We start from the raw sequence: 13,785 nt of genomic DNA, 5'->3' as shown, positions 1-13,785 counted from the left end.
AGCCCTTGAATTTCCCTCAAATTCTAGGGTTCAAAGCTTAAAAGTATCACCAGGAGCGTTCTGGGCCCTTACCCTCTGACAAAAAGCTACGCTTGTATTACTTCAGCCAGCACATGCTACAAAATGCCTTGATATAACTCTCTATTTACAACCTGAGTTCAAATCTCACTGAGGTCAATTTTACCTTTGATCCTTTTGGGGTCGGTGAAAAATGCACCAATACTGGGTATTGGAAGATGCCGTTGTCACAGTTGTCTGATAAGAGGTCTTGCAGTATTTGTTCCAGCCTTTTGTGTTTTCCATTCTGGGGAATAGTTTCAACAGGAGCTGATGAACCAGAGGACTACACCAAACTCCAATACCTGTTTTGGCATGGGTTCTACATTTGGATGTCCTTCCTAACACCAACCACTTTATGAAGTCTATTGAGTGCTTTTTTTTACATGGCACCAGTGCTATTGAGGCCATCAAATAACTCATAAGACAAGACCACCTCAACTGAGAGAGGAATAGTATTGAGCAGGGTGGCTTTATTTCAGGAATAGGCGTTTTGCTGTAGGGAGATATATGTCTGGTGTGCCCAGCTGAAAAAGGCAGAAGGTGGTGGTGATATTTTTAATTTGAATTTTCTGTTTATGAAATGCTATAATGGTGTGTATTGTGAATGTATTGCAGAATCGAATGTCTTCATTCCTGAGAAAGAATATCGTGTAACAGAAAAGGAAAGCAAGTTAGACATTCCTGTTTACAGAACAGGAGACTTGTCTGAGCCATTATCTGTTATCTGTCATACTGTTCAAGGTAAGGAGTTAATTTACTGTATACACACACGTCACACATTTACACACACAAACATGCATGCACACAAACGTCTGCACATACATGCATATCTGCATGCACCTCATGCACACATCTGTACATTCGATACACACGCACACGTGTTTACATAGGCATGCTCTAGCCCAAGTGTATGTAAGTGCACATGCATGCACATCTACACCCAAGCTAAGATGCACACATTTGTACATATATACATAAAGCATATGCACACATATACACAAATACACATATACATCTACACATATGTATCTACACACTTGCTCCGACATGTGCACATATGTGCATATACATTTATGGATGCATGCATATACACACATAAACATCCACACATATGCACACAAACGTGCATACATGCATACACTCACATAAACATCTAGACTTATACTAACATAGACTTATTACAATGAAGTACACACACACACACACACGTTTACACACACACATGTTCACATACATACACATATATGCACTCACACACACACACACACATGTTCACATACATGCATGCACTCAAACACTAGCATTCACACACAAACACACATATGACCACACAACATGCACGCACTCAAACACACATGTATTCACACACAAACACACACATACACATACACATACAAACATGTTCCCTCACATGCATGCACTCAGACACACATGCATTCACACACAAACACACACATACGCACACATATTCACATACATGCATGTGCTCAAACAAACTTGCATTGACACACAAGCACACATATGTCCACATGCATGCGCACAAACACACTAGCATTCACACACAAACACACATATGCCCACATGCATGCATGCACTCAAACACACATGCATTCACACACAAACACACACATACGCACACATATTCACATACATGCATGCGCTCAAACACACTTGCATTCACACACAAACACACACATATTCACACACATGCATGCGCTCAAACACACTTGCATTCACACACAAACACACAGTATTCACACACAAGCACACACACACACACACACACACACACACAAACACACACATACACACTCAAACACACATGGATTCAAACACACACACACACATGCATGTGCTCAAACACACTTGCATTCACACACAAACACACATGTATTCACACACAAGCACACACACATACACACTCAAACACACATGGATTCAAACACACACATACACACACAGATAAATATCAAAATTAGACATTTAACTGACCTTTCAATTGTAACTAGAGCAGGGTGACCATATAAACAGCGGCAGGTCACTTTAAACTAGAATAACAGGTCATTTAGTTTCAACATGCATGTTCCATTCCAGACTGCACCTTGCAGCTGCATACTGCAACTGCAGACAGTAAATCTACCGATGAGTACATAAGTTTCTCAATGAAAGATATAATGTGTCATTGCAATGACATGGTTTATTTAATGTTATATAATCTTCAGTTTACATTTTTTCTTCTCCGTGTCTTCCTGACATTACGAGACCGACTCTTAGCGGAGAAGCTGGAATTAAAAAAAGCGTATAAATTTTTTAAAATACAAAATGGCTAATATCCTTGTAATTCTTTTTAACTTTCACTTTATTCATCTTTTTATTTATTTATCTATTTACTTATTTTTCTATCGATTTATTTATATGAATGTGTAATTTCAGAATATTGTACAAGAGTGTTTGTTTATAAATAACATGTTTATTTATTTAATGCTAACCATAGTTTATATTATGAATAATTTATTAATATTGATATTCAAAATATCGCAAGTTGAGTGTTGCATTATGATAATTCTTTCATCTGATCATACAAAAAGTATGGTACTGAAACATACTGGGTGCTAGAAATAGCAGTCAAATCTCCCTCAAATTAAACCATACTGACTTAAAAGCAGAAACAAAGGTGGAATAACATGCTCTAAGATACTGTTTATTTTTTTATCTTTTACTTGTGTCAATCACTGGATCGCAGTCATGCTGGAGCATCATCTTGAAGGGTTTAGTCAGATGAATCTACCCCAGTACTTATATTCTTAAGTCTGGTACAGATTCTATTGGTTTCATTTCCTGAACCACTAAGTTACAGGGACAGAAACAAACCAGCACTGGTTGTCAAGTAGTCATGAGGGACAAACACAAAATCACACACGTATTCATATATATATATACATATATACATATATTGTTATATAACCTTCAGTTTTATATATATATATAATGTTATATAACCATATATATAGATAGATGTGTGTATATATATATATATATATATATATATAACCGTGACTGACCAGGCTATCAGATGTTGCTACACATCGCTGGTCACAATGCGCTTCGCATTGTTTTAGCCTTCAAATGACGCTACCCCGCTGGCTAAGTGAGCAGGCCAACATAAGAAATAGTGAGAAAAAGTTGTGGTGAAAGAGTACAGCAGGGATTGCCACCACCCCCTGCTTTAGGTGTTTTCACTCAATATACACACACAATGCCCGGTCTGGGAATCAAAACCACAATCCTACAACCATGAGTCTGCTGCCCTAGCCACTAGGCCATTGCACCTCCACAGACACACAAACACACAGTGGAAGGAACCCATGGAGCCCTAACAGTGGAAGGAACCCATGGTAGAGGGAGACCCAGGAATACATGGGATGAGGTGGGCCATGTTCAGATGGTGCTTCTTACATGCCACCAGAACAGAAGCCAGCCAGGGGACACTGACATCGACCATGTTTGAATGATGTATTTTACATGCCACCGGAATGGGAGCCAGTCAGGAGACATTGGCCACAGCTATGATTTTGGTCTTACCTAACTCAACAGGACTCCTAAAGCCTATCATATCACCCAACGCACATATATATATATATATATATATATATATATATATAATATATATTTATATCTGTGTGAGTTAGAGGTTGAGAAGCCAACTAAGTGATAGTACTCATCCAATATACTGCTAGTAGTGTACCCAATTTTTCACACCCAAGTGCTCATTATTGCATGGCAATCTTGCAACTAAGTGTTATATATAGGCGGAGATAAAAAGTGGTTTACCTTTGATTTATACGGCAAATATGTAAGTGGAGAGGATACAAAATGGACAGACATCAGCCAGTAAACATTCCAGTATGTCTATTTATTCCAATGTATTGGATGCATGCGTACACATATATCAGTAGTACAGAGTATCAAATATATAGAGTTGGTAATTACAAGAACGAGGGTGTGGAAGCATATAATCATATAGGAACAGGTGATTAATTGAGTAAATGAGAAAATGAGCAGATTGTCAGTAAGATATGTCTCTACAAGCGTACTGTATTACATACATATGTGTACAGGTATATATATATATATACATATATATATATATATATATATATATATATATATATATATGTATGTATGTATGTATGTATATATAAATACAAAATATATATTTACTTATATAATATATATGTATATTTACTTATATATATATGTATGTATATTTACATATATATATTTATATATACATATATTTATATATTCATATATATTTATATATATATATATTTACACACTTATATATATATATATATATATTTACATATATATATACACATACGTATGTAACACAGCACATTTGTAGAAACATATCTTTTTGACTTATGACAATTATGGCATATTTTCCCTCGGTTTCTTATATATCATGTACACTAACTCCTCTCTGCTAGTGTGTTGTATGATTACTATCTTGCCTAAAGTACGTTTTACATTTACAACATTCTTGTTGTTCCAGTCATTTAGCCACCCCCACCTTCCTGATCAAGCCTGATCCAAGAGACCTATGATCAGCTATTCCATCCATGACCACATTGTTCTGCTTTGTTTCCTTTTCTAAACCATTAGGGTGTAATCTGAAGGGGATATTGCCAGTCATGTAGAATCTCTTTCATTTTCTCAAGTATATATTTGTTATGACATCGCATGTTTTGACAACTTTCTTACAAAATGGTTAATTTGGGGGCAAACTGTTTTATGTTATTCTATTTAGTTTTGTCACACGTACATACACACACAGATAGATAAATAGGTACATATGTACATAGATACATATATATATATACATTTATGTACATATGTATGTATGTATGTATGTGTGTGTGTTTATATATACACATATATACATATGTATGTATGTATGTGTGTGTGTTTATATATACACATATATACATATATATGTACATATATTTATATATATACATATATTTATATATATATATATATATATATATATATATATATATTATATATATATATATATATATATACATACATACATTATATATATATACACACACACACATATATATGTACATACATGCATGTATACATACATACATATATATATATATATATATATATATATATACTCCAAGAAAGTTAGGGGTTGTGAATCCAACCCACTAAGGGATAATATCTATCCAATATACTGTTGGTAGAATACCCAATTTATAAATACACAAGTGTATTAGGAATACACAAGATGGACCAACTATTGTTCTCCTCCATTTTCATATTTGCTATATATACATATATATATATATGTATGTATGTATGTATGTATTTATATATAAACTAAACATAGATTCAGTTACATAAAGAATAATGAAAAGTTTTGCCGTTGAATCCTCAATTAATCATTCAAAAAATTTTAATGAATACTTTTTAATACTTCTTTTTACCTTCTTTCTTTTATTTTTCAGAAACTGCAGCTGGCAGTCCTGTAAATGTTCTTAGTTCATTCTCTGACTACATCACACGACCTATGCATAGTAGTAGCATCATCCGTTTTGAGAAGGATGAAAGCAAGAAAATATGTACGGTGTTAATAATTGATGATTCATTATTTGAGACTGAAGAACAGTTTAATGTGAGCCTTTCTCAACCACAAGGAGGACATCTGGGAAACTTCACTACCACTGTAGTGTTTATTGAACCAGATATTATGGATGGTAAGTGTTTGCTATGTCATTCATCATTTATTTTATAATTAAGTGAGAAAAAGAAAAGGAAGAAATATATTTGTATCTAAAAAATATGAGAAAATTTGTTTTTCATATCATAAATAAAGAAAACTTAATAAAAACTGAGTAAAAATATCTTTGAATGAAAAAAGCATTATAAATTAAAAGCAAAAAAAAAATCAAATCTCGAATTCATAGACCAAATCCAGATAATCTAGTTATTCGTGATTCCCTAGTCTGGCTGCTGTCGTAAAAGGATACGTTTTATGTAACAAATTGCTTCAATATACGAATGATATTAGTTTTGAAGTGAAACATTATTTAATTGCTGCTATTTAATGGCCCATTGCAACTAATAGAACTGCTACATATCTCTAATTTCTGCGTTGTTACAGAAATGAAAAGCAAATTTTCATTAGGATAAGATGGTAGTCTCTCATAAATTTCCACTAGGATAAGATGGTAGTTTCTCAATGATAACTTTTTACTGAAAAAAGGTGTGAATTCAGCACTAAAAATCAATTATCTATTTGACTGGGCAGCTGTTGTTTACAGCTATGAAGGATACCATCCTGTGATACTGACTTTGGGCTACATTGGCCAACACACAGAAAGTTAAATTATGTTGCTTGTGGACATAACTTGGCATGATAGTGACAAATCACAGGCTGTGAACTTCTTGATTGTTGTCACTCAAGTGTTATCATTAGTTACACACAAACAATCTTTCTCACAGTAAAGAGATATTTCAATCGCTTGTATTTGTAAATCAGATTATCAATAAAATCTTAATTATTATCCTTGAAGTGAGATCTGGTGTTTTTGAGATGGCTTTTGCTTGGATTGACAATTGGAAGTTCTGATACCCAGCTCAGATAATTCGAGCCACAATTTGAATGAATTCAAGATAAAAGCTTAGTGAGTTTTACTACAATTAGCAACAAAGCATTGCTTTTTTTATGCAGATAACGCAGAATATGTTACACAAATATAAAATATCTGATGTAGTATTGTTCTAAAACAAGTTCAGTGAATACAGAAGATATACAGTGAGTGGATGATGATGAATAAACTGAATAAAATCCATTGTATGTGTCTATGTTAACTTTTCAGGAAGGTTCAGTACAAATGCATTAGAAAGTTCCTGGAACTCAAATACATTGACTGATAGACCCTTTACAGTTTCTGCATACAAGCACCCAGCTGTTTGGTCAACTGAACAACCTACTTACTGAGTTAGCATGCAATGTGGTTGAGCATTTTGCTGATAAATGCACAAAGTATGGTGAAGTTGAACCTTTAAATAAGAGTGCAGTTTACCCATCAGGTTTCTAAATTGTTTCTGTCCACCTTAATTCATTCACAAGGCTTGAGTCAATCTGAAGCTATTGTAAATGGACCTCCTTAACCCTCTCAGACCTGGGCCTCAGTATGTAACTTTACCCCCCATCCAGGATCCTGAGTAAAATAATAATGGTCTCATATACAGGAAAACTAATGGACAGAATCAGATGCTTCTTTTTCTATATGTGCTTTTCATTACTGCTTTACCATGAATCCGACAGAGACGACATCTAACCTGTTACTGATATAGTGGTAATATAACATGACAGGGTTAACTTGCCATATGATGGAACTGAAACTTGGATCTTATGGTTGTGAAGCAAGCTTCTTAACAACTCAGCCATGCCTGAGTCTACTAATGAATGCTGGAATGTTGAATACTTCACCTAGTGAATAAGTGTTGTGAATTTCATAGCAGGGGTATCTTCTGTTAAGGTTGATCAAAAAACTTCTGGAGAGTGTGTTAGGATAGGGACAAAGGGCAATAAACCATTACAGATGAAATCTCACAAGACAGAGACAACAGATTTTATATTGATTCATCATTATCATCATCATCATCGTTTAACATACGCTTTCCATGCTAGCATGGGTTGGACGATTTTGACTGAGGGCTGACGAACCAGATGGCTGCACCAGGCTCCAATCTTGATCTGGCAGAGTTTCTACAGCTGGATGTTCTTCCATTTAATATATTTCAATTTAGGAAAGCAGACCTTAACATGATGATGATTAAACCATTTTGAATAATCTTAAACAAGTTCTGTTAATAAAACAAGTTCGTGGAGAAGCAAGATGGCTGCACATTATTCAATTGTTTAGCATAGTTACTCTCTTTATTTCATTCAACCTAGCAATGAAATAAAGTTTTCTTTCCATATTTACAGTTGAATGCTTTATTCTGGGAAACAAGGTTGGCTGTTAAAAATAATTTTTCTGTTAAATACTTTTCTCCCAGCATTCTTGTAATATGTGTTAAATTCTTAGTAAGCACAGTAATCTTACTCATCTACTCGCTCCAAGTAGTTATTTCTTCATAATCAGGAAAAAGAAAAATTATAATTCCAGAAGGGTAATCAACCCAAAGTTACACTTGTGTTGCAAAATAAAAACCTAGCATTAAATTTTAAAAGACCCCCCTCCCCCACCCTGCACATGCCAGTACAAACAGAAGGAAAAATAAAACTAACAAAAACACTTAAAAAGGAATGGCTGTGTGGTAAGTAGCTTGCTTACCAACCACATGGTTCCAGGTTCAGTTCCACTGCATGGCACCTTGAGCAAGTGTCTTCTACTACAGTTTCTGGCAAACCAAAGCCTTGTAAGTGGATTTGATAGACAGAAACTGAAAGAAGCCTGTCGTATATATTTATATATATATATATATATATATATATATATATATATACATGTATGTGTGTGTATATGTTTATGTCTGTGTCTGTATTTGTGCCCCCCAACATCGCTTGACAACCAATGCTGGTGTGTTTACGCCCCCCCCCCCCGTAACTTAGCGGTTCGGCAAAAGAGACCAATAGGATAAGTACTAGGCTTACAAAGAATAAGTCCTCAGGGCAATTCGTCTAAAGGTGGTGCACCAGTATGGCCACAGTCAAACGACTGAAACAAGTAAAAAATTAAAAGAATATATTTGTGTGTGTGTGTAATTTTTTTGGACTAATGAGTATATGTCAATTAGTGTGTTGACTAAAGCACGTTCTCAGTTTGGGCTACCTAATGTCATCCACAGTTTGGACATATTTCCTCTGGATCTACGTCATGAATTCCACAGTGTTAATTGAGATAATAATTGGTGAAGGAAACAGAAGATAGATTGAGTAGGATATTACGTGCATAATATCCTACCCATAACGGACAGTTGAAGGATGGGTCGAAATGATCAACATACTGAATAAAGACTAGTGATAAATCTATCTTCCATTTCCTTCATCAATTATTATATATTATATATATATATATAATCATCATCATGATCTTCATTTAACATCTGCTTTCCATGCTGCCATGGGTTGGATGATTTTGACAGCGGCTGGCTATGCAGAAGACTGCACCATGCTTCACTGTCTGTTTTGGCATAGTTTTATTTGGTCTTTTAATCTAACACCAACCATTCTGCAGAGTAGACTGAGTGCATTTTACATGGCACCAGCACAGGCAAGGTCAGTTTTTGGGCATGGCTTTTTTTTACAGCTGGATGCCCTATTAAGTGCCAACCACTTTACAGTATAGACTGGATGCTTCATACCTGACACCAGCACTGGCAGGTCCACCAAGTAATTTGCAATATCTGTGTGTGTGTGTGCATGCATGTGTGTGTATCTATGTATGTGTGTGTCTTTGTTATCTGTGTTTGTTCTCTATCACCGCTTAACAACTGGTTTTGGTGCGTTTATGTTGCCAAAAAGAGACCCATAGAATAAGTGCCAAACTTAAAATAAAATTAGATATTAGGGTCAATTCATTCAATTATGATTCTTCGAGGCAGTGCCAAAACATGGTTGAAATAAGCAAAAGATTAAAAGACCAAATAAAAGTGACTAAAGTAAACTGATTCTCCAATTCGTCAGAACTTGCTAGACTGGAACTCTGGTCACTCTGGAATGCTTTCCATTCTAAGTTGATAAGTTTCGATGGAAAATTTAGGTCTTTACTTTATGACTTCTAAAATAATTGTGTACTAATGCTTATGTATTTTTGATTTTGGAAAATAAACATTTTCTTGTATTACAAATGGGAAATTGAGGTAAAAAAAAATATATCAAAACAAAATAAACATTCCTAACACTAAGCTCTGAAGACATTATATGATGATGATGATGATGATGATGATGATGATGATGATTCTATTATCATTGTATGACTTAATGGAAATTAGTTTTGCAAATGTCAAAAAGGAAAATTTTAAATTTTGATGTTTTCATCATATCATCAATGAAATGGATTTAAAACTCTTGAAATTTGAAATGGAGATTCTTCAAGCACTAATTTTTACAGCGTGCAATATATATTAATGTATGGGTATATAGATGAGTGTGTGTGTGTGTTTGTGTTTGTGAGTGCATGCATACTAAATATGTTCATGTTTCCATATTTACACACAGACATAGGCATTTCTGCATGTTAAATACAAATATGTATGTGCATCTGTGTCTGTATATCCAGCTGTATATGCATTTGTAAATGGATATATATATATATAATATATATATATAATATATATATATTATATATATATACACATACATACTGCATACATACACACACACACACATACATACTTGCATACATACACACACACACACACATGTGGGTATGAATATTATATACACACATTCATACGTGCATATATATATATATAGATATATATATATATATAATATATATATATATATATATATATATATATATATATATAAAACACAGATATATAATGTCTATTATTGTATATGTATGTATTTGCATATATACGTATTCATATGCACCTACATTCACATCATGTATAATATGCATGCATCGCACATGCGCACACAAACATATATGTAAACAATATATCTTACACTCTATATTTGAAGATATGTTTGTATAGATATATATATATAAGCATTTATTTATACATATATATATATATATATATATATATATATATTATATATACATATACATATATATATTATATATATATATAATCATCATCATGATCTTCATTTAACATCTGCTTTCCATGCTGCCATGGGTTGGATGATTTTGACAGCGGCTGGCTATGCAGAAGACTGCACCATGCTTCACTGTCTGTTTTGGCATAGTTTTATTTGGTCTTTTAATCTAACACCAACCATTCTGCAGAGTAGACTGAGTGCATTTTACATGGCACCAGCACAGGCAAGGTCAGTTTTTGGGCATGGCTTTTTTTTACAGCTGGATGCCCTATTAAATGCCAACCACTTTACAGTATAGACTGGATGCTTCATACCTGACACCAGCACTGGCAGGTCCACCAAGTAATTTGCAATATCTGTGTGTGTGTGTGCATGCATGTGTGTGTATCTATGTATGTGTGTGTCTTTGTTATCCGTGTTTGTTCTCCGTCACCGCTTAACAACTGGTTTTGGTGCGTTTATGTTGCCAAAAAGAGACCCATAGAATAAGTGCCAAACTTAAAATAAAATTAGATATTAGGGTCAATTCATTCAATTATGATTCTTCGAGGCAGTGCCAAAACATGGTTGAAATAAGCAAAAGATTAAAAGACCAAATAAAAGTGACTAAAGTAACTGATTCTCCAATTCGTCAGAACTTGCTAGACTGGAACTCTGGTCACTCTGGAATGCTTTCCATTCTAAGTTGATAAGTTTCGATGGAAAATTTAGGTCTTTACTTTATGACTTCTAAAATAATTGTGTACTAATGCTTATGTATTTTTGATTTTGGAAAATAAACATTTTCTTGTATTACAAATGGGAAATTGAGGTAAAAAAAAATATATCAAAACAAAATAAACATTCCTAACACTAAGCTCTGAAGACATTATATGATGATGATGATGATGATGATGATGATGATGATGATGATGATGATGATGATGATGATGATGATGATGATGATGATTCTATTATCATTGTATGACTTAATGGAAATTAGTTTTGCAAATGTCAAAAGGAAAATTTTAAATTTTGATGTTTTCATCATATCATCAATGAAATGGATTTAAAACTCTTGAAATTTGAAATGGAGATTCTTCAAGCACTAATTTTTACAGCGTGCAATATATATTAATGTATGGGTATATAGATGAGTGTGTGTGTGTGTGTTTGTGTTTGTGAGTGCATGCATACTAAATATGTTTATGTTTCCATGTTTACACACAGACATAGGCATTTCTGCATGTTAAATACAAGTATGCATGTGCATCTGTGTCTGTATACCCAGCTGTATATACATTTGTAAATGAATATATGTATATATATACACACACACACATACATACTTGCATACATACACACACACACACACAGATGTGGGTATGAATATTATATAGACACATTCATACGTGCATATATATATATATATATATATATATATATAAAACACAGATATATAATGTCTATTATTGTATATGTATGTATTTGCATATATATGTATTCATATGCACCTACATTCACATCATGTATAATATGCATGCATCACACATGCGCACACAAACTTATATGTAAACAATATATCTTACACTCTATATTTGAAGATATGTTTGTATAGATATATATATAAGCATTTATTTATACATATATATATATATATATATATATCTATATATATATATATAATATATATATATATATTATATATATATATATATATATATATATATATATATATATATAATATATATATATATACTATATATATATATATATATATTATATATATATATATATATATGTATAGTTATGTATAGTTATAAATGCTTAAATGTATATTGCTTTGTGCACATGTGAATGTCTGTATATACAAGCATATATATATACATACTTTTTTAGATACTTTAAACTATCTAAAGTATTTATCCTCAATGCTAAATAAATAATTTCAAGATCTTATATCGATAAAATGAATCATTTTGGCCATAAAATATTCACGTTCCAGTGAAAGAAATTAATTCAAGGAACAACAGATTTTCATCTACTTCTCATTGCCAACTTCATCTTCCAATCCGAATTGATATTTACTTGTTTGTTTATTTGTTTTGTTTTGTTTTGTTTTATTTCGTTCATTCTACTCTTAACTTTCGTACGAAGCAGTTTATTTCGCCATGTGAAAATTTATATGGCTGCTCAGTAAAAAGGGAGAACTCTTTTTACCAGCATAAATCACAAGCTGACATTTCAATCAATATCAGTAAAATAGATACAATATATGTATATACACACACACACACACAGAAAGATAGACAAACAGACAGGCAGATAAGGTAGATAGACAGCCAGGCAGATAGGTAGATAGATTCACATGCACACACGTATATATACATATATATATATACACACTCATATATATACATTTGTGTATCACTCACTCTCACACATACACACATACACACACACACACACACACACACACATTTAATCCCAGCTTTAAATAAACTTTCAAAGCTTCTACTTGTATAATTGAGTGTTTATGATACATATAGAATTCATGCAAGCATGGGAAAACAGACATAAAATGATGTTACATTTCATATACATATACATCCATATCTATCTATCTAGCCAGCTAGCTATTTATCAGTAAATATATATATGTATAGATGTATGTTTGTGTCTATACACAAGCAAGAATGCAAAACACACAGACACACATACTGTATATGTACCGAAACCAGAAAAAGAATACAATTGGCTTGCTTTATATTTTATATCTGCAGAGAAACAGGCGGCATTTATCTTATTATGAGTTTAAAAAAGTACCATTTAATATAGCCATTTATGTGTGTGTGTGTGTGGTGTGTGTGTGTGTGTGTGTTTGTGTGTATGTGTGTGTAATTATATATATATATATATATATATGATGGACTCTCATA

General features: G+C 33.0%; 1 protein-coding gene across 1 annotated transcript in view; it reads left to right on the top strand.

The window, feature by feature from the left end:
• Positions 1-13,785, top strand: part of LOC115228986 (extracellular matrix protein 3-like) — a 507,023-nt gene that overhangs the window by 435,864 nt on the left and 57,374 nt on the right. The window contains exons 6-7 of the mRNA XM_029799424.2: positions 676-801; positions 5,586-5,834. Coding sequence (XP_029655284.1) covers positions 676-801; positions 5,586-5,834 — 375 coding nt within the window. The remainder of the gene's footprint in view (positions 1-675; positions 802-5,585; positions 5,835-13,785) is intronic.

Source organism: Octopus sinensis, linkage group LG2 (assembly GCF_006345805.1).
Source record: "Octopus sinensis linkage group LG2, ASM634580v1, whole genome shotgun sequence".
Taxonomy (NCBI): domain Eukaryota; kingdom Metazoa; phylum Mollusca; class Cephalopoda; order Octopoda; family Octopodidae; genus Octopus; species Octopus sinensis.
The sequence above is the reverse complement of the archived record's forward strand: the minus strand, read 5'-3'. Positions and strand labels throughout refer to the sequence as shown.